At 61.6% G+C, this 22,019-nt stretch overlaps 1 protein-coding gene across 1 annotated transcript; it reads right to left on the reverse strand.

The window, feature by feature from the left end:
- Positions 1-1,982: 1,982 nt before the first annotated feature.
- On the reverse strand, positions 1,983-15,777 carry GPR20 (G protein-coupled receptor 20). Its single transcript, XM_054499084.2, has 2 exons — positions 15,674-15,777; positions 1,983-6,487 (listed from the first exon to the last, which is right to left on the reverse strand). Exon 2 carries the CDS (start codon positions 6,461-6,463, stop codon positions 5,387-5,389), a length of 1,077 nt encoding a protein of 358 aa, XP_054355059.1. The 5' UTR covers positions 6,464-6,487; positions 15,674-15,777; the 3' UTR covers positions 1,983-5,386.
- Between the last annotated feature and the right edge of the window lie 6,242 nt (positions 15,778-22,019).

Genomic DNA, 22,019 nt, shown 5'->3' on the forward strand with positions numbered 1-22,019 from the left:
TTGGGGGTAGGATCTGAGCACCCCCGCAGCTGAGCCACAAGAACACAGGACTCCCCAGGGCTCTGCAGGGGGCCTGGCCTCAGCTCCAGCTGAGTTCCGGAGAGGTGCTGCAGGGGAGAGTTAGGTAGACACACCTGCAGGCCCAGAACCAGCCGAGGGATGGTGAACGGGTCATCCGTGCTGAGTCCTTGAGGGCTCAGTGAGGCCAAGGAAAGGTGGGGCAGGGTCCAGTCTGGAGGGCGAGGCTGGGCCTTGTGGCCTGTCCTGGGGTGGGGGTGGGGTGGGGGTGGGGAGGAATCAGCTTCAAGAGGCGGCCTCAGGAAGAGTAGGAGCAGAGGATGGGGTGGGACTTGACAAGAGGAAGGCCCTGGCTGGGGCTGGGCACAGGCTGCTGGGCCAGTGGGGCGGGGGCCAGGAGTCACGGAGCAGGTGGTCCGAGGAGATGGGGTGAGGGACCGTCCAGGGGGAGGGAATGGCAGGGGACAGGCCTGGGAGCAGGAGAGTGTGGTCTCATGGGCGGAGCCACTTCCCCAGGCCTGTCCTGGCCCTCCAGCTGCAGCCCCTCCCCTTGTCCCCTCTCTCTCCTCCCACTTTTCCTACTCACCCCTCTGCTCCCTCCTGCACCTGGGCCCGCCCCTCCACAGCCAGAGACTTTCTGCAGACGCTGAGCTTGACTGCCCCCTCTCCCTGGCCCACAGCTTTCTGTGACTCCTGATGGGGGGTCAGGAAGTAGGGGGTGGCCTTGACCCTGGAGTCAGGCTGGGCTGGGAGGGGAATTCCAGCTCCTTTTTGGGGTGGCGCCTGGGAATGTTGGGTTGGTCCCATGTCTCTGAGCCTCAGTTTTCTCCTCTGTGAATTGGGCGCACAGACCCCTTCGGGTGGGGGTCCAGCTCTGGAGGGTGGGCAGATGTGGCCGCGTGGGTCCCCTCTCATCCCATGAGGACTTACCCCAGGAGGTGATGGGGTGGGGAACACAGAGCGCTGGGCTGCAGAGGCCCTGAAGGAGAGAGGAGGGGCTGTGTGTGAAGAGGCAGGGAGGCTGGAGTCAGAGCTGCTAAGCCAGGCAGCAAGCAGGGCGTGGGGGGTGGGGTGGAGATAGGGGGTGTCCAGCTCCAATAGGGCACATGGGGGGGTGTCCAGCTCAGATAGTGCACCTCCACCCCTCTCCATGCCTTCAGGCCTCCAGGAAGCTGGGGCAGGCACCCAGGCGACATTTCCTGCTATTAATGGAGCTTAATCTAAACAGGCCCTAATATTTACCTCCAGACGCCTCCGGCCGCCGCGGGTGCCAGACTGTGGGAGTGATGAGCCCCCAGACAGTGCCTCCCCACCCGGAGCTCCGCTGGGCCAGACCAGAGACCAAGAACTGGGCACCTGGGGGCCCTGGTTTGAGCCCCCTCCCTGGCCACTCCCAAAGCCTAAGTTTCTCCTCTAGGAATGGAGGTGGTCATCTCACCCTCCCAGGTTCAGAGAAGGGGCCACTCAGCAGCACTTAGTAGGCCCACAAGGAGGCCAGTGCTCCCTCTCCCTGGTGTGTCAGACCAGCTGACCCATCCCCTCCCTCTCCCTCTAGGCCATATCTCTGCTGATATGATAGGACTCAGTGGCTGTGGGTGGTCTGGCTGCCTCGCCCACCTCCACGTCCTTGCCCTGGGTAGGCAGGGTTGGGATCAGGGATGGAGCCCCTTGTTCTGCTGGTCCATGCCCCCCCACCCAGCTGTTGTGCCCAAACCCTGCTGGCAAGTCGGCCACTTGTGCCCCCTCCATCCTCTGCCCATCAGAGCTGGGCAGGGCTCAAGGCCCCTAAATCTGCCTCCGAGCAGGGATGACAAAACCACAAAACCACGGCCACTGCCTCCCTGTGGAGCCCTGCTGGTCCGCAGGACACAGAGTTGGAGCGTGCGTAGGGCTGCCACCCTGCTCCATACCCTCCGCCAACTCCATGTCCCCCACCAGCCCAGGAGCAGAGTCGTGGGCAAGAATAGAATAAACAGCTTTAATTCCAGACAAGGACATCTCGTGAAGGAGATTGTTTACGTCGGATATAAATACACACACCATTTCACGTCACTTGGGAGTTTTGAAAATCCGGAAAGGGAGATCATGGGGAGGGGGCGCGAAGATCTCACGCCCTGTCCCCATGAGAGTGTGGAGAGGGGGTGCGCACAGATCTTACCTCTGCCCCTGTGGGGCCAAGGACAGTCTTGGTCTGACTTTTGAAGCTCCTGGGCCTCGATGCCCACAGAGGAGGCTGAAGTGGGAAGGAGCCAGCCATCAGGAGGAGGAAGCAAGCAGCTGGGGGAGCTGTGGGGCCCAGTCCAGGGCATTGGGGTGACCCCCTTCCCCAGCCCCCTGCCCTCCAGCTGTAAGGCTGAGGAGAGGAGAAAGAGAAGTAGGGTGTGGAGAAACTGAGGCTTGCCTATCAAGGGTTCTGCATGGGGGGCTGGCAGGCAGTTCTCAGAGGTCTGAGGATGGGCCCCAAGCCTGTGTCCCTGGCCACAGAAGACAGGCAGCCGGTCCTCTCCAGCATGAGTGGCAGTGGATGCACGTGCTTCGGACAGGATGTCCTTTCCTTCCCGGCCTCTTACAGTCTGAGAAGCCTCTGAGGCCCAAGGAACCCAAGTTGAATGATGGGATTTCAGACTTGGGGACAAGGAGGGGGACCTGGCTCACCCGCCTTAGAGATCCCTCCTCCTGAAGAAAGGGATTGTTCCAGAAAAATTGCAAGCCCTGCCTCTTCCAGCACAGCAATCCTCAAGTGTCAGCCATTCACTCTTTAGCGTGAATTAGAGTGACAACCAGGAATGGAGCCAGGCTGGGGGTCATTGATGGGGAGGCCAAAGGCCCGAGGGGCAGGTAACACTGGTGGAGAAGGGGCCGGGAAGACTGGCGGGGGAGGGGCCGGGAAGCTGCACTGCACGGAAGGCCCTTCACTGGCCCCAGCAAGGCGGGCGCTCGGCCTCACCTTTGCCCAGGCCATTCCCCCTCGCCTTAGCACTCCTTCCCGCTGGCGCCTGCCTCCTTGCAGCCCCGGCCCGGAGGGTTCTTCACAGTACAGTGCGGGACCAAGGGCAGAGGGGGGTCATACCCCAGGCCACGTGCAGAGCTTGCTTGAGGGGCGGGAGTGGGAGCCGGCAGGTGGTCTCTGGGGCTTTGGGAGCCCCCTAAGATGGAGCAAGAGGACACACAGCCCCTGGAGGAGTGGAGTCCAGAGTCCCTGGCCCTGGATGACTTGTGAGCATGGGTGGAGGGGTCCCAGATAAGCAAGGCCATGCAGGGACTGCTGGGCAACATAAGCCTGGAAGAGGCTCATGGCTTGGGCTGGGCAGGACACCTGAGCCCTGACTCCTCACTCCTCAGCTCTAGACGTGTGACCACGTGGGTGCCGGCTGGCAGCCCTGGGATGATGGCACGCTCGCTGTTGGTGCCTGCTTGCCTGCAAGCCCCTGTGAAGGCTGCTCCTGTGGTCAGCGGGGTCCTTCTACATGCACAGCCCTGTCCCCCAGCAGCGTCCTTTCCTGAAAGCTGGGCCCCTCTGCGTCCCTGGTAAGCCACGGCCCCTCTGAGCAGCGCCCGAGAGCTGGGGGCTGGGGGAATTTTCCAGAATTGTGCCCGGTGCCTGGTAAGTATCAAGAATGCTGGTGGCCATGGTGATACCCACTGCTTCCCGGGCATCCGGACCCAGGGAGGAAGTAGCCCCGGCAGCATTCCCGGTTCCACCACCTTGCTGGGCACGCCTCTGCCTCCTCCGGGCCGGCGCCTCCCACCCCAGCTGCCCCACATGGCCACAGCTGGGGTTGGTGAGGACAATACTGGCCTTGGATGACTCAGGCACGCACTCTATGACCTTGGCAAGCCCCTTTCTCCCTCTGAGCCTCAGTTTCCTCATTTGTAACATGGGGATATAAAGTCCAGGACCCTAAACTGGGGACAAGAGACTGCCTCGAGCTGAATTGGGGAGCCCTGGCCTTTTCCTCCTCCTCTCCCTCCTGCTCCCAGCCACACAGACCACGGCCACCCTGAGTGTGTAGGACTTCTCTGTAGCCAAAGGCCTGGCCTGAGGACCCGAGCCCATTTCGCCTGCTTCAGTGGCTATGGCCAGGTCTAATGGCAGGGCCTCGGAGCCGGAAGTGCCAGGGATGCCCCACACTCCTCTTCCTCACCACAGGCCCCCTTCCCCATATACCAGTCCTGAAAGGGCTGGGAGCTTGGACACTCGGCAGAAGGCACGTGGGAGGCAATCCTGGAGTCCAGCTCCGAGGAGATGATCAGAGGCCCCAGCCAGAGAAAAGCTCCCTCCCTAGTGAAGGCAGGGCGATGCACAGTGAGCTGGGCCAGAGGAGCTGGTCATGTCCTCTCTGTCCCCGGAGGGGAGGAAAACGGCTGTTTGCATGGGGAGATGGTGGCCACAACCCAGCATGCCTGGGTTCACTGCTGCGTGACTTTGTTCTCGGTTTTCTTATCCATAGGTTGGGGCCGTGAGCACTGCCTCTGCCTGGGGCAGCAGGCTAGCGGTTCTGAGGCCATTCCTAGAGTGAGGGCTTTGGGAAGCTCGTGCACTCTCTGTGGAAGGAGGTGCAAGGGCACTGGAGGAGGTGGGGCTGGTTTTCATTCTGACCCTGCCATTTCCCAGCTGTGGCCCCTGTGTGTGTCACTTGACCCCTCCAGCACAAAGAAATGGAAGAAAAATAGCCTCTCCCTTGTGGGTTGTTGTGGGTTCAAGTGTCAGCCCAGATATCAAAGTGCTTGCTCACAGCAGAGTGGCCTGTGGGTGTCTGCCGTTTTATCATGCAATTCACTGAGGCCTCAGGTGGAGGGGTCTTGCAGAGACATGCACCCCCCGCCCCACCCACCTCCATTAATGCAACACGAATGCTCCCTGGCCTTTTCTTTCTGTCCTTGTCCTTCCTCCTGTGTGTGTGTTGGAGGGAGCATTGTTGTTGTTAACTCTCTTGGGAATTCAGGTTGTTTCGTAACTCTCTTGGGAATTCCCAGCACCTAAATAATCTTTGTCCTTTTTTCTTTTTCATCTCATCCTTCTAATCAATGGAATCCACTTTGTCCTTTTTTCTGAGGAACTCCTTCTGGAAACAAACTGGCCAAAGCGAGGAGCAGCTCCTGGCTACCCCTGTGAGTTTTCAGTGGATGCGCTATACCCCAGGAACAGCAAATCACTGGCATTCGGGCCACCACATCCCATCTGGAGCCAGTGGCAGACATTGCTAATCAACCACAGCACAGTGGCCTTAGACTCTCAATGCAGTGCTCTGGGTAGCCATTACCAATCAATCGAGATGAAACCGATTGCCACCCCTGGCATGGTGGGTGTCCACGCTGGCATGCCCAGATGAGCCCTGACCTTCGGCCCCTGGCAGAGCGCTGCTGACTAAGCCTCGGGCCTATTAGCCAGGGCCTGGGTGAGGGCGTGAGGGCCGGCACTGAGGATGTGATGATGGCCTGAGCCCTTGGAGCTCCTGTGCATGCTGACCACGTCACCGCTGCTGGGCTCACACTCTCCGTGCTGGCCGAAGAGGCCTCGGACGGTGGCCTGGAAGCCACTGGTGACGAAGCAGTAGACGATGGGGTCCATGCAGCTGTTGAGGCTGCTGAGGGTCACGGCCACGTGGTAGACCACGAGGCTCGCGTGGTGTGGCATGTCGGGCCACAGCGCCACGGCCACTTGGCGGGCATGGAAGGGCGTGAAGCAGACGAGAAAGATGATGAGCACCGTGAGCAGGAGCTGCATGGCCCGCACGCGGCGCTGGCGACCCTGACGGAGCAGACCGGGCCGCGACAGTGCACACATGATGCGGCCGGTGAACACGCTGATGACCAGCAGAGGCAGCAGGAACTCCAGGACGGTCAGCGCAAAGACACGGCAGCAGGGCCGGCTGCCTGTCACACCCAGCACCGACAGGGTCACGGCACCGGCGGCCAGCCACACGAAGGCACACACGGCCCTGGCACAGGCAGGCTGGCGGCAGCGGCGGGAGCCTTCGGGCTGCACGATGGCCAGGTAGCGGTCCACACAGATACAGGTGAGGAAGAGGATGGAGCAGTGCATGTTGAGGAAGTAACCGAGGACGTGCGGGAAGGCGCAGTGTAGGCAGCCCCTGGCGCTGTAGTACACAGCGAAGCGCGTGGGCAGGGACAGCCCTACCAGCAGATCGGTCACCACCAGGTTGATGGTGTAGATGACTGAGGGTGTCTTGGCCCGGGTGCGGCAGCAGAAGACGTACAGCGCCAGCCCGTTGAGCACCAGCCCCACCAGGAAGATGGCTCCGTGCACCGCCATCAGCGCCAGCCACAGGCCCGGGAAGGCACCATGCAGCTCCTCGTCCAGCCGGGCAAACAGGTGGAACAGGGGCACCTCCAGCCCGCTGGCATTGGTCCACACTGTTGTCACTGCAGTGGCATTGGGGACTGCCCCGGCCGAGGTCCCCGCTGGAGACACAGAGGCCATGACGGCAGCCAGCACACCCCAGGCCTGGAAGCAAGGAGACCAGGTCACCCCAGGCGCCAGCCTGGCCTTAAGCCCTGCCCTGAGGTCCAGAACTCAGCCGGCCCATCTGCCCCTGCACACCCAGCAGCCCCCATCTCCATGCCCTCGCCCGGCCGGGGCCTCAAATGCCTGCTCCCTTGGCTTTACCCAGAGGGAGCCTCGGACATCAGCAGAAAAGGCACAGGCTTTCAGAGTCAGACACAGGTTCAAATTCCAGCCCTGGCACTTGCCAGCATAGAGCCTTGACAAAATATGGAGGTTTCTGCGACCGTCCTGGCAGGAGGAGGAGGTGGAAACACGTGCAGTGCAGGGCTGTCCTCAGGATGGAGAGCTGATAAGGGCAAGACCACGGGGCTCCAGTGTGCAGTTCCAGGGCCTGGCTCCAGCCCCAGCTGTGCCACTGACTAGTGTGCTTGCTCGGGTAGGCCACTTAACCTCTCTACCTGCTTCCTAATCTGTATCACTGGGATCACGTTGCCGCTGGGGTGATTAAGCAAGCGGGTCAGCACAGCAGCGCCAGCAGAGTTGGTGGCTGATGAACACCAGAGCCTTGCTCATGGTGGGGACCTCTGACTGCCCTGCCCACTCCCCTGTCCCCACACCCACCGTCATGGCCCCCATCCTCCGGGACCACCCATCTGTTCTCCCCTCCTCCCAGGCCAGTGTCAGGTCAATGCCCTGGACAGGGGTCCTCATGAGGGACCTTTACAAAGGGAACTAGGCTGTCCAGTGGGGCTGCATGGGAGCCAAGAACCAGTCCCACTGGGCACCCCAGGCTCCTACTGGCCCTGAGAAGCGGGCACCCCTATGATCCCCACAAACTACAGGAAAGGAGACAGAGGCCCCTGGAGGGTGGCTGGCTGGGGCTGAAGCCTGGAGCCAGGGTGTGTGTCAAATAAACACCGAGCTCCTGTCTGGCCTGGGCAGGGGGGCCGGGTTGGGGGGCGGGCGAGGGGCTGTGCCGGAGCCACCCACTCTGTTTATGTTCCTGCCCTGGCGTGTTTAACTCGGCAGTGATTTATCCCTCTATTTATAAATGAAGGGTTAACGGCCCTACCCCCACCCTAGAGCTGGGCTGACCCTCCAAATAAGGGCATTTCTGGCTTTTTCAGGAGAAAGGAGAAGCCTTTGGGGCCAGGCAGGGTGGCGAGGCTCGTGGGCCGTTTCTTCTGCACAGTGCCCCTCCCCCACCTGCTGGAGAAGGGAGGACCCCTCCCCCTTCCCCTCCTGGTGGCCCCTGCTGTAAACAGGCTGTGCCCCGCCACTCCCTCTGACCAGTGCGTGGCCCCATCCCACCCCTGGGGAGCAATGAGCCCTGCCTTCAAACAGCCCCTGGCCTGGCTCAGGGCAGCAAAACAACTCTTGCTTTTGGAGGGCCAGGTCCCTCCAGTCGGCGGCCACCTTCTTCCTCAGAGTCAGAGAGGTCAGTGCCTGCATGAGGTCACCCAGCATGCCCTCTGCCTCTGGGACCCCAGCCCTGGGTGCGTGCTACCCTGGAGGCTGCTGGGAGGAGTCAAGTGCTGCCCAGGCCTGTGCCCAGCCCCTCCTGCCACCACCACCACACAAGGGCCCAGGCTCAGCTCCCAGCTCCCCCCGACTGCAAGCGAGCTCTCTAACTCCAGGCCCCGACACGTGGGCATTGATGGGTACATTTGTTGGATGAATACATCAGTCCTCCCTCAGCCCAGGTGGGCCACCAGAGACAGGGGATTTGGGGCACAGCAGGCAGCCAGGGGAGGGGAGGAGGCTGGGCACATGGGGGATTGGAACCTGGCATCTCAGGGCTGTGGGCTTCAGGAGTCCCAGAAGGTCCCCCCGAAGGAGATGGGTCCCTCCTCTGCTGTGGATGAAACACTCTCAGAAAAGGTCGAGGCGGCTCTGCAGCTGGACTGAGGGACTGCACGGCCAAAAAAGTATTTTGGGATTCCTTTCTATGTGCCTTTTGCTTTTCCAATTTGTCTGCACGGGGCCTATATTAGTGTCCCAATCAGAGACAAATCACAAACAACACAGAACGTTTCTCTGGGAGTGAGTCCCAGGATGATGCTGGCCCCTGGGGATTCTGCCCTCCCAGAAAACTCCCCAGGGCCAGCCCAGCAGGCTCACCAGCAATGCTTCGATGCTGGGGTCCTGGCTAGGGATGTGGGGGCTCTGCGGCCTCTGGAGCTGGGGGGATGGGCAGAATGTGCTGGACACCCCAGAGGCCAGACCGGTGAGGAGAGGGAGCTAGCAAAGCATGCTCTGATTCCCTGCACTAAGGGTCTGACCCTGATCTCAAACAAAGCTGAGCCCTCATCTTGGTCACACACTGAGCCATGATCCCAGTAATGTGATGAACCTCGATCCCTGTCCCACTCTGAGCCCTGACCCTGGTCACACACTGACCCCAATCCTAATAGCACAATGGGCGTTGATTCCTGTGGTGCTCTGAGCCCTGATCCCAGCCACGACCTGGGCCCTCGGCCCGGACCTTCTGTCCCTGTCTCTGCCCTCCTCTCCCAGCTTCGTCTGGCTGTCTCTGTCTCCATATTGTCAACCCCCACCTGCCTCCCACAGCGACAGATGTCCTGATTCGATTATTAAGGGGCCTCTCTGGGGCTCCCACTCACCACCCTCTTTGTTCAGAAGGAGGAGGAATGCAAGTGGGGACTCCAGACCCTGCATGGGCCCATGGCAGTGGCTCCCTGGCGAGCGCCTGGGGAAAGGAGAAGGTTCTGCCCCTCCTGGGACAGCCTGGCTCTGCCTGTGGGAGAGACACAGACTCTGCTCTCCGGAGGGCCCGGGTAACGAGCAGTCACCAGCAGAGAGACCCGGGTTTGAGTCCAGCCCTGCCACTCCCTCAGCTGAGACCTGAGCCTGGTCAGTGAGGCTGACCGTCCTCATCTGCTAAATGGGGTCACTTGTGCCTTCCACAGCTCTGCCTCGCCCTGGTAGCCTGGACTGAGGGGAAAGGCATGGCTTTACCCTCAAAGCCGGCCAGAGAGAGGAGGCAGGGCCCTGTCCCCAAGCCCAGTTTCCCTAAGCCAAACCTGGGTGTGGGGGAGATGGTCCTGTCTCCTCCCTCTTTCCTGGCAGGCACCCTGGGCCTGTCTGAGACAGCAGACTCCATGGCGGGGGCCAACTGGCCAGAGCCTCATGGGCAGGGGCTGGCACCGTATCCTGACCGTGCTGACATGGTGCTGGGGCTCAGGGCCTGGAGGCTGTGCCAGGGCTGGGAGCCTTCTCTTTCCCACTGGCGCAGGTCTGCTCTGCTCTCCACCCACACACAGGTACTTCCTTGGGGTCAGAACAGAGGGAACAAGGGCCTGCTCTCCAGAGCTGAGAGTCAGTGAGTGGAGACCCAGTGGGGTAGGGACCTGGAGTGTGGCCACGGAGCCCCAGCTCTGGCCTGCATGGTCCTGCCAAAGCCTGGCTCCATCTCTGAACAGACTATGTGGCCTTACAGTCTCTGAGCCTCAGTTTCCTCATCTGTAGAGTGGGCAAAATGGAATCTCCCTCGGGGATTCTTGTCCTGATGTGCCAGCCCAGAGTAGGGGCTCAGACACAGGAAATGACGAAAGGATGGGACAAGCTGCCAGCGGGGGACCCAGAGGGCAAGGGGGCGAGCTCTGCTCCAACCTGGCCGAGCAGCCTAGACCAGGTCCAGCTCCCACACTACTCACTGCCCACCCCAGCCCGGAGGGAGAGCTCTGACCTGGGTGGGCCCTCTCTGAGCCTCAGTCTCTCCTCCTGTGAAATGGGAATGGCCGGACATGCTGCCCTGCAGGGCTGACTTGGGCCTTGGCTGAGACAGAGCACCTGCTGCAGGTGTGGCGGGGCAGGGGCAGGTGCGCTGCGGCATCTCTTTCTTTTCTGTTTCTGGCCCACCCCTCCAGGTGGGCAGACCCCCAGAGCCCCCACCCCTCCAGGTAGGCACAACCCCCAGAGCCCCACCCCTCCAGGTGGGCACACCGCCCAGAGCCCGGCGTTTCAAGGCTTCGCTGAGCTCCTCCAGGGGAGGGGGCAGAGGGTGAAGCAGGATATCCCTCACGCCCTCCCCATAGGTATCACATCACAAAACAGCCTTCCTAGGCGGCGCTGCCGCTGGGTTGGGTGTTCTCTCTGGGAGGGGCCTGAGGCCTGGACTGCTGGGCAGGGCTGGGGATGTGCCTCTCCAGTCACTGCACCTGACTGATGCTTCTGCAGGCGAAACTACTAGCGGGGCCTAAACACTCCACGTGCCCTCCAGGCCCATCCCCAAGCTGTTCCTGCTCTCTCCCTTTCGGTTTATTCATGCCCATTTTTAGGACTTCCCCCTGGACTTGCCTCCTTAAGGAAGCCTTCTTCCTCCCTGGGCTGCCTCTCCCTGGTGCATCCTCCCAGGGCACCCTGCGCTTCCTCAACCCCAGGGTTCATCTCATGGCGCTGCTATGTGCTGCAGGCTTCCCTGTTGGACTCTGAGCACCTTGAGGCGGGGCTGTGGGTGGGGGCTGAGCTCCCATCTGTTCCACCAGCCCAGCACCCAGATTGGCCTGGCAGAGAGCAGCACCCGTCTTCCCCTTTGGCTGAATGAATGCCCTGAGCAAGACCCATCAGGGCTGGCAAGGTGTGGCCCGGTTTCTCACCCTGGCATTCAGGGTGAATGCCACCTGGCCTGGCCCCCTCTGAAACCTACCTACCCAGTGTCTTGGTACTGGTCTGGAATTGGCTTCCACCCCCAGCCCCATCCTTACTACCCACGAGTCCTCCCAGCCGAGCAAGGCTGACACCTCCTCCAGGAAGCCCGTCCTAATCACTCTGACCATTGTGTCCACACTTACATTCCTTCCCACCCTCTATCTCCCATCACCACTCCTTCTTTCTTTCTTTCTTTATTTCTTTTTCGAGACGGAGTGCAGTGGCAAAATCTCGGCTCACTGCAACCTCCACTTCCTGGGTTCAAGTGAGTTTCATGCCTCAGCCTCCAGAGTAGCTGGGATTACAGGTGCCCGCGCCACACCTGGCTAATTTTTGTATTTTTGGTAGAGATGGGGTTTCACCATGTTGGCCAACGTAGTGTCAAACTCCTGGCCTCAAGTGACTTGCCCACCTTGGCCTCCCAAAGTACTGGGATTACAGGCGTGAGCTACTGCGCCCGGCCCCATCACCACTCTTGATGGCAATGGTCTTTGGTTTGCAGGCCAGCTCTACCACCCGCCACCTTCGAGGCCTCGGGCAAATCATTTCATCACTGGGAGCCTCAGTTCCCTCACCTGCGACTTTGGGAACCATATTTGTTGAATGAATGAATGCAATCAGGCAGGGTGGCTGGACTAAGTGATAAACACTGCAGACACCCCCAACATGGGAGGTGCGCGACATAAGAGCACTGGAGGCTCCTGGTTTTGGCACCTGGATAGGGCCCTGTCTGGACCAGCCCGCTCACAAGTGGGGAGAGGCCAGGGCCAACGCGTGTGCTCAGTACAGGACTTCTCAGAGCCTTTGTGAAGCTCACGGTCCTGGGAACCTTCCAAGGGATGGGAATGAGCATCGAGCATGGAAGCTGTTTGACCCTGTCCCCTCCCCGGGGGTTCCTGCTCCATCCATCCCAATGGCCACACCACTACTCCGTGCGCAGAGCACTGATGGGGGCTGCTGCCTCCCTGCCCCCACCCACAGCTTGTTGAATTTCTGCTGGGCACCCAGCCATGGAAGGCCAGACCCCCGGGCTTGGGGTGCTGGCACCTGCCCAGAGGCCTCCAGGGGGGCACCAGGGTCATGCCAGCCTCCGTCCTTGGCAGGTGGGTGGGGAGGGCTGTGTCCTCACTTCCCTGGGCTCCTCTCAAACCCACCCCACCAACCTGGCAGTTCTCTCTTGGCTGCCCAGCAGCCTGTCTGCCTCTGTCCTGCCACATGTGAAACCAGAGAGCAGAGTGGCCCCGGCCCCAGGGCAGCAGATGGCTCAGGGTGGCTGTTGAGCCTGCCTGGGGGTCTGGCTCAGGACTCTGTGTGCTGTCTGTGGATGTGTGGAGGATGGGCCCAGCCTCTTCCCCACAGAGGGGCTCTGAGTGCCTGCTAAGGGCAATTTGCATCCACACAGCAATCCCAGCTTTTACAGATGAGGAACCGGAGGCCCAGAGGGGTGAGTGGTGTCCTCACGGTTACCCAGTATGGAGCTGGTAGGGCTGGGAATCAGACCCAGGTCAGCTGGCAGGACCCGGTGCAGGCCGGAGTGGAGCAGAGTGTGGGCTGGGGAGCAGAGGGGCTGGATTAGGCATCTCTGGACCAGGAGTTTGTGCACAAGGGGATTCTCAGGGCCCTGAGGCCGCATGTGTGACCACTGGTCTGTGTGTGCTTGAGCCTGCACCCCAGACGGCTCGGCCCTCATGGCCTTCCAGGGCTAAAATAGCCATGATTCGGGGAACTGTCTGCCTGTTTATTTTTATGATTATTCTTGGTTTGACAGCATCTGCTTTTGAATATCACCTGCTGTTTTTGACAAGTCTGAGCCTCTGTTTCTTCCACCCAGAGGCAGGTGGGTGCTTGCTGAGCTCTCCAAATGGGGTCAGACTCACCCCAGATCACCTAGCAGGTCCCAGGTGGCCCTGGCCAGAAGCTAAGTCTTTCTCCCCGCCCCCCCACGCCCACAGGCCAGGGCTCCCTCCACCCCATTGCAGAGAGAGAGAGATGTCACTGGTGGGCACAGAGTGAGCTCTGTGGGGAAGGACACCTGGGCCCCATGTGGCCCGACTCTGCCTCAGTTCCACCAGCTGAGAGCCCTCTTGCTGAGACTGCAGCTCTAATGGAAACATCAGTGTCTCTGGGAGGGGCATGGCCAGTTGGAGGTCCTGTGTGTCACCTGCCGGCCCCTCCCTGCCTCCCCATCACCGGGTTCATTGCTCACCTCTAGCTGGGATAGCTGTAGCTGCAGCAGCTGCTGAAACCCCTCCCCAACCTCAGCCTCTCCAGGAGCTGCTGGGACAGGCATTCTGTCATGTACACCTGCCTGGCCTCAGCCTGGTCCTTCTGCCTGAAAATCCTCAGCCTGGTCCTCTCAGCCTGTTCCCTCTGCATATGCTGTTCCCTCTGCCTGGAATGCTGTTCCTCTCCCTGTGCCACCTGGTGAAGGCTCCGGGCACCCACAGTCATTGTTCCACAGAGCCCTCCCTGAGCCCCTCTGATGCTCTAGTGCCCTGGATGCCCCTGCCCCGGGGGCAGAGCTATGATCCTGCAATCTGAAGGGCACCCACTGGGCTCATCCTTCCCAGGGTCTCATTGACTTCCCTCAAGATGCCCCTGGGTGGGTGTTTCCAGCCCCACTGTGCCTGTAGGGAACTGATACAGAGGGGCTAAGTCGTGTGCCCGGGCTCACCCAGCTGGGGTGCAGGAGGGGCTGAGCTCTGCCTCAATCTGCCTGCTGGCCCTTCGTCCCGGTGCCCGGGATCAGCCTTCTGCTGCACCCACCCCTGTGTGCGGAAGGACTCAGAGGCCCCAGGCCACACAGCCCCGTGCAGTTTGGAGGTGTCAGACTGGGACTTAGACCCCAGCACTGGGGGAAAAAGGGGCCCAGGCAGACCTGGCCCCACCTTTCCGAGCTGACCGCTCAGGGTAGGGTGGGAGGTGGCTGGTCACGGCCGGGATGGGCCACAGGAGGATCACAGGGAAGAGCGTTCCCGGCAGCAGGAGAGGCACAGTGAGCATGAAGGGCCGGAGGTGGGAAGGAAAGTCTGTGTTCAGGGCTCTGTGAGATGCCGGGGGCGTGGGGAGGGCTTTGGGACGTATGGTGAGGGGGTCAACTTAAGGTTTTTTGGGCCCTGACGCCCCTCCTCAGGGAGGCCCTCCCAAGCCCACAGCCCTGTACGCCTGCACCGCCTGGCTCCCTTCACAGTGCCCTGCCACGCACAGTTCCCTACGTCCCTGCTTTCCTGTTCGCTGTGCTTCCCTCACTGAACTGGAGTGCCTCAGGGGCCCTGGCCTTGGCTGGCCCCTCTGAGTCACTGAGTCACTGCTGAGTGACCGAGTGAATGATTTTAAAAGACCCCTCTGATCTCCTTGAGTCTCAGTTTCCTCATCTATAAAGAGGAGATGTTAATACCACTTAACAAGAAGACAACGAGACCACCCCGTGGGCTCCAGGAGCTGCTCAGAAATGGTCCAAACTGCATGGCCCCCATGCCTGGCTCTCCAGCCGCAGACCCCGCCTTTGCTGATGGGCCCACACCATGTGGCTCAGAGAGGGGCAGCGACTTGCCACGGCCACTCAGCAGACCACCCTGGAGCCTAGCGACTGGATGGGTCCTGTGGGGAGAGGGGAGGGAAGCCCCAGGATGAACAGCTGTTGAAGGAGGAAGACAGGGGAAGTGGACAGGCCCAGCCTCCTGCGGGGTGCATTCCCCGTCCTGCGAGGTCACCAGCTGCTCCACGTCTGCCCCGCCAGCACCCTGGCTGCTGGCCAGTTCCCAGCCCGCTGCCCCCTCGGGACCCTGTCCTGCCGCCTTCTCACAGCGCAGTCCCAGTGTGAGCTTCGCGGGGCTGGAGCCAGTTTCTAGGTCCACACTGAGGGCTGGCAAGCAAGCCTTCCCTGGGCCTCAGTTTCCCCACCCCTAAGGGGTAGAGAAAGCACCAAGGCTGCTGCAGAGGGCCTGAGCTGTGGGATGGCAGGACGGGCACTCTGAAGAGGGAGCATCACGCTTGGAGCCCATGCCCACAAAGCCCTCACCATGGCCCTGCCCCAGCTGCGGGGTGGTGGTGGCTGAGGCCCCAGAGCCTGCCAAGTGCCTCTGGAGTCCCCCAACTCTGTCCCTGGCCTGGCCTGTGGGCCACCCTGCTGCCTTGCCAGGTGGGGAAACCAAGACCCAGCTCTGGGCACCCAGCAGATGCTCGGTGAGTGTTGAACGGAGGGATGAATGAGTAAATGAATGAAATCCAGAGTTGGGTGGGCACCTAGCAGCGCAGCTCTCCCTTATGCAGCTGGCCCAGCTCGCGCCCACGTTCTCCCTCAGGTCTCTGTTTTCTCATCTGAGAAATGGCTCCCTGTCCAGCAGGACCTGCTCTGAGCTCTCCCCAGCCCGGATCTGGAGGCTGTTTCTCTGCCCTGCCCTTCCCACTCCTGCTTGGCTGGGGGTGAGAACCCCTGCAGGGAGCAGCTCAGGAGCCTCCTGTCTAGGGAAGCTGGGGAGAGGGAGGCTGGGGCCAGCCCACAGGGGCACTTACCACGCTTCACCCGGGCGGGCTGGAGATGGGAGTCCTCAGCTCTCAGCTCTGCATGCAGCCCGGACCTCGCCTTCCTAGGGCCTGACGTCAGGCCAGCGCTTGGGGCTCCTTTTGGGCAAAGGCAGGGTGGGGGCGGGGCAGGCTCTTTCCCCGCCCCCAGGAGGAGCCAAGGCTCAGAGCCTGAGGGAGGGTGCCTGGGGCGCCAGAGTCCCCACACCCACTGGAGACAGAAGAAGAAACTGAGGCACGGAGGGGCCTGGGGCACCAGAGTCCCCACACCCACTGGAGACAGAGGGGGAAACTGAGGCACGGAGGGGCTGAGCCTCAGCTGCACTATCCAGGAGACGTTGGCTGGCACTTGTGTGTGCTGTGTGCGGGGCAGGAGGGGGAAACTGAGGCACGGAGGGGCTGAGTCTTAGCTGCACCATCCAGGAGACAGTGGCTGGCACTTATGTGTGCTGTGTGCAGGACAGGAGGTGGGAGCACACGAAAGCCCAATTTCCTTCCTGGGAGGGGGCATGTGCACGGAGGCTTTAGCCCACGCAAGCCTGGGTTCCTGCATGGCTCTCTGTTTTGCATGTGTCCTGGGTCTGGCTGTGTCCGTGTGTACCCATGACCGAGAGCCTGCACACCTGGCATCTGGGCCTCTGTTTGCACCCATGCACCGGTGGCACGTGGCACGTGGGGTCGGATGTGTGGGAAAGACCTGGACGTGACCCAGGCCAGCAGGTGGGGAGGGCGTGTGGGACCCGGACCTCAGTGCTGGAGGAAGCATGAGCTCATTGACAGGCTTGATCCCAGAGGGCTGCTGGAGGGCCACTCCCCCCAGACAGCCTCAGAGCCAGGAGGCCTTGTGGCCAGCCTGGGGTGGCAGCGGGGTTGTCGGGGAGAGGTTGGGGCCATGTACTGTCTCCTCTGCCGAGAGCACCATCTCCTCTTGTTCCCGTCCCGTGTGCTTCTGCTGATACTCACACTTTAATCTTCGAGCTGCCTGAGCGCTGAGGCCCTGCTGAGTGGGTTGTACTGCACACCCGAGACCCAGGGAAGGCTCCCCAGGGGAGGGGCTGGGCCTCCCTGAGCTCAGGCTGGTTGCAATGCAGACCAACAGGAGAGAGTAGGTGGGCCCTGGGGTCCTGACCCAGCCTGCTGGGGAGGGATGCCATCTGGGAAGGCTTCCTGGAGGGGGCAGAGGGAGGTATAACAGGAGGCAGGCAGCCCAGATGGGCAGAGGGACAGGAGGCCATCAGAATAGTTCCTGGGGAGCAAAGCTGGGAGTAGGCAGGGGACTTCCACACTGAGTCTCAGCAGCCTCTATGGGTACCAGAGTGCTGCAACGGGGAGCCATTGAAAGTTCTGGGAGAGGATGGTTTCTTCACTCTGGAGCAGCCTCCCTGTAGCTGCAGGGCTGAGCCCGTAGGCTGCAATTATCTCCTTTAGAACATTGTTGTGTCTGTTTTAGCTGGGGAAACCGAGGCCCAGAGAGGCACAGGAGTCTCTGGCCATCAGCCTCTTGCGCTTCTCTGGACCAGCACTGGCTCCTGGTAGGCAGGGGTTCACTGGGCTTGTGGAAGGTGGGGGTGGATGCAATGTCATTTTTGTGTGGGGGTGGCCTGGAGGCAGCCCAGATTGGGCAGGGCTGGAGCCAGAGGAGGCTCAGATTTCCTGAGCAGGCGAGGGTGGCTGAGTCACCACACCGATGCCAGGCCTCATGCCCACCTCTGAGGGCCTGGGGCTCCAGCCTTGCACACTCAGGCTTGTTCTCAAAGAAATCTCAGAGACGGTCCCCCAGCAAACAATGGGGAACTTCCTGGGGAGGGGTCACAGCCCAGGCCAGCCTCCCTGACTCCTCCCCCAGGGAGACTCTTCTCAGCAGGACCCAGGGATCCTCTTGGGGGGACACCAGGGGTGGGGGTCCCGAGCTCAGGGCCAACACTCCACAACCCTCAGAGAAGACAGGGCACAGGGACAATTTCCTCCTTGTCATCTTTACCAGGCTGGCAGGTCAGGCCAGGCTGTCTGTGACTGGGGTCAGAGGTTAGAGAGTGGCTGTGCCTAAGGTCAGGACTCCTTCAGGTGTGTCTGACTGGCCCTTCGCAGGGCAGGACCGCTCATTCTGGGCTCCAGCCTACTTACTGCTCACCTGGGCTCTGACACACTTTGCAGGGTGGGAAGGGCCCCTTGGGCAGACATTGTAGGGAACTGGGCCTGGTGGAGAGCCCTCTCAAGCACATGGAAGCATCCTTGGAGGCCCCACCAGCGGTGAGGCATCAGCAGCCTGCCATTCCTCCTTCCCCAAGGGACGGGGTGCAGGGAAGCGCCACGATGATATCTCCACATGAGCCACCAGCAGGGCTACCAGGCCACCCTGGGCAGAAGGCAGAAGTGGCCCCTTGTGAACCCCCATGGGAGCCAGGTGGACCCATGGCTCCTGTCTTCCACCCTTGGCCTTGACTCCAAGGCCCGACCCTGCAGCTCCGGTGACCCTGGAGAGGGTCCGAGAGCCTGTGCTTCCAGGAGGATGGGCCTGTGACGCCAAAGCCCTCTCGCTGTGGCAGCTGCAGTTGGGAATCCCGTAACGCTGCAATCAGGACTGACAAGCCCCGCCCATCATGGGCAGTGCTGGCGCTGCAGGGTCCCCATCCTGAGGGATGAAGCCAACAACGGGCCACTGAGCAGTCCACAGGGTGGAGAGGGTACAGGATAACGGGGAACAGCAGACGGTGGTGACAGGGGGGCTCTGCCACCCCTGCTGTTGCCTGACACTGCAGACCTCGTCTGTCCTCCTGAGGGACCCTCGTCTTGGTGCCACTTGATGATGTAAACTGCCTCGGGCCCCTGGCAGCAGTTTCCTGCCATGTGTCCAGGGGTGAGGCCCGCCTGAGGGGACCTGCGAAGGTGGGGTGATGCCAGCCAGCTCTGCAGGACTCCCACCTACCCTAGAGGCCAGAGCTATGGAGCAGGGGCAGAGGGGGAGTGCAGAGCTTCCAGATGAGGGGTGATCGGGAGACCTGCAGGCTTCTTCCTGGGGGGTCCAGTGCCCACAGGCCCTTTCCTGCACTCTGGACTTGCTGGGTAGTGGGCAGGCACCTGCCAGAGAGCTGGGGTGGGCAGGAGCCTTTCTCTGCCCCAGGGAGAGGTGAGCCTGCGTGTCCAGGGAACATGGGGGCCCCTTGTGCAGCCCTGGGTTCAAGCCCAGCCTGGCGCCTCCCTTGTCTGCTCTGATCCTCAGCCTTGGCCCTGTGGCCTGTGCTCATGGCTGGGAAGGGGCGTCCCTCCTCTCAGGAAGCGCTGAGTCCTGCTGGCCACATCGCAGCTCCATAGGGAGGCTCAGCCCCACAGTGGGAACGAAGGAAACTGGGCTGGGGGTACAGGGGCAGAACCAGCCCCAAGGCCCACAGCAGTGAGGGGGCAGCATGGGCCCAGTCTGCGGCCTCCATCTGAGGGGAAGACGCGGACCCCACGGTAGCAGAGCGTGTCGTGGCTCCAGGGGTGGAGGTTGGAGGAACCAGGGCAGGCTATGAGTCCCCGCAGGGCAGAGCCTTTGAGAGGTGGGTAGGGAGGTACCCAGAGTCCGGGGTCATCCAGGCCAGTCTTGGCTGAATGCCTGGAACTCAGCCACAACTGGGGACGTCCAGGGTACCTGGTGCTGTGCCCGGTGCACAGTTAGCGGTGCACAGTTAGCGCTCGGCTCTGGGGCTCTAGGGAGTCATCCTAGGGTGGCTGCTGGGACTGCTGCCCTCTGGGCTGGCCCCCTCGGTGCCCCAAGACACCCCCTTATGCCTGCTCAACACTCAAGGTTTCCCCCAGGACATCTCGTCTCACCGTCTGCTCTTACGCGCAGGGAAATTGAGGCCCAGAAAGGGAGGGAGGCCTGTCCAAAGTCACACAGCAAATGGGGCATGCAGACCCTGGCTGGAACCATGCCTGGCTAGCAGCCCCCGAGTACCCTTCTGTTAAACCCAGTCTCACGGACTGTGGGAAGGGGCACCCACAGAACACTGCCCCATCACGGGGTCTGGCAGGGCTGTGGCCCTGGCCACAGCTGGCACAAGGTGGTGACACCCAGTGTGGGCTGGTGCTGCTGAGGGGGCCCACATGGAAGAAGCTGCAGCCTTGAGCCTCATGGAGCCCAGGGAGGGTCCCTGCGGGGAATGGCGGGGCACGGTGGTGCTGGGCTTATTGGTGAGAAAGCAGAGGGAAAGGCCCAGGCTCCTAAGACCCAATCCGGGAGGGATTGCTGGTGGAGGAGGTCTGGTCACCAGCCTCGCAGGCTCTCCCAGGATTCACACTGGCTCTGCCTGGCCTTGCCATGTGTCCAGGAGCCTGGGGTGAGGTCTGAGTGTGGAGTGTGGGTGGGGCTAGCTGAGTCTTAGCTTACAGAATGGGGCAGCAGGGCCTCAGGGGGAACACTGGGACCAGAGGACCTTGGAACTCACCAAGTTGGCCCCACCTTTTATACATGAGGAGACCAAGGCCCGGAGAGGGGGTTCAGCTATCGAAGCTCCGAGGCAGCTCAGCTCCATGCCAGCTTTCCTGCCACCTGGGCAGAGGTGCCCCTTCACGCACTCACCTCCTTGTGGCTGGCCAGATTACGGCTGGGAGGGGGTGCACTTCTCATCATCTGGGTCTCCAGGCCCACCCAGGGCCAGCCCAGGAGGTGCTGGGTGAGTGGTGGGTTCCTCCAGGGCAGAGACGGCAGGAAGAGGATTGCCACCGTGGGGGGCTTCCCGTGTGTCCCGTTCCACCTGGCCTGCGCCTGGACTAGCACTTCTCATCCCACCCACTTCCTGGTGAGGGTCCTCAGAGAGAGCAAAGGGACTAAGTCCCTTCCCTCCCTCGGGCTCACACAGCTGGGCCCCTGAAGAGTTAGGTGGGAACCTGGGAGCTCAGAGGCCAGGCCACTGGGCTTCCACCACCCCGGGACCTTCCACTTGGGGTTTGAGGAGGCGGCCGAGCCTCTACGGTCTGACCCACGTTGGGGCTGCTGGGGCAATAGACTCCCCAGGGAGAGGGAGAGAGGAAGCCCCGGGGCCCTCTCAGGGGCCTGGACCTGCTCCCTCCCTCCACAGCCTCCTCTGACACTTGGCCCAGGGAGGGGCTCTAGTGGGATCAGCACAGGTGCCAGAGCAAGCACAGGTCCAGTGGGCTTGGTGGCCGGGGGTGGTGGCCATGCGGGCCCTGCTTGGCACCTCTTATCCCAGGCACTGGAACACAAAACAGGGCCGAGTATGAGGCATCGCTATGTGGAGCCCCGCTGGGATGTGATCCACGGGTTGAAACCACTGGTCTAGCAGGTCAGTCACTCAACATGCGGTGCTCACTGAGACAAGCCTGTAACAGCTGCCACTCACTGAGCGCTTCTGGTGTGCCAGGCGCAGGGCAAGCACTTCAGGTCTATTAATTCCCCAAATAATCTTATAATGGAGCATCCTGTTTCCATCTTCAGAAGAGGAAAGGGAGGCTCAGAGAGGCAAAGTCACTTGCCCGAGGTCACACAGCTAGGAGGGTGGAGCTGGGACCAGGTCTGGAGTCTCTCAGCCCCCAAATTGCCAGAGCTTTCTCTCTGGAAGCTCCAGGAACCCATCCCCTGGGGAACTGTGACAAGGACCCCACAGCCCGGGAACCCCAGGGGAAAGAGTGTGGGGTCTAAGATCCCTCCTGGGCCCAGGCGCCTGCCGGGGGGGCCCAGGCGCCTGCCGGGGTGACCCAGGCCAGCCGCCACAAACTGGCCGGGCTAGGCTGAGCTGCAACTCCCTCTAGAGTTGGCCCAGTCCACCCAGATCAAGAACAGGCCACGTCCCCAGCAGGGCTCGGGACCTGCTTTCTATTTCAGCACTTCCCAGCCCCCAGTGGCCCCTTGGGACAGGAATAGCCGTGTCTGTCTGTGTCTGTCTGTGTCTGTCTGCTCGGCAGGCCTCAGAGGAGTGGCCCTGGGTACCCGGGTCCTCCTGACCTTGGCTTCCTCCCTGGCCCAAGAGCGGGGAGCATGGATGTCCAGGGGCAGTGTCCGTGTGGGGACGCTGCAGTGGCAGCTGCTGTTCTCTGCCCGACCCCTCCACCTTCCCTCATAGCAATGAGCTTTGGTCACTGTGCATGGCCAAAATGGCCTAGGCCAGCACAGGCTAAAAGCTACTGGCTGGACATCTGGCACTGGTGGGCAGGGAAACTGGTGACCTCTAAGGAGCGGGACGTGGAGACCCAGGCTCTGAACTCTCTTGCTCTGAGAGCAACTTTTAAGAAGTTGCTTGGGGTCAGGGTTTCTGGGACAAGCCCTCCCAGGCACTGGCCACAAGCTCAGGACGGAGAATGCGACCCCAAGGTCTCTCCTCGCCATCTCTGCAGAAGC

Source organism: Pongo pygmaeus, chromosome 7 (genome assembly GCF_028885625.2).
Source record: "Pongo pygmaeus isolate AG05252 chromosome 7, NHGRI_mPonPyg2-v2.0_pri, whole genome shotgun sequence".
NCBI classification, from domain to species: domain Eukaryota; kingdom Metazoa; phylum Chordata; class Mammalia; order Primates; family Hominidae; genus Pongo; species Pongo pygmaeus.

Bases quoted from the DNA above. Each gene is read 5' to 3' on its own strand.
- GPR20 (XM_054499084.2), bottom strand. From the start codon at position 6,463: ATGGCCTCTGTGTCTCCAGCGGGGACCTCGGCCGGGGCAGTCCCCAAT.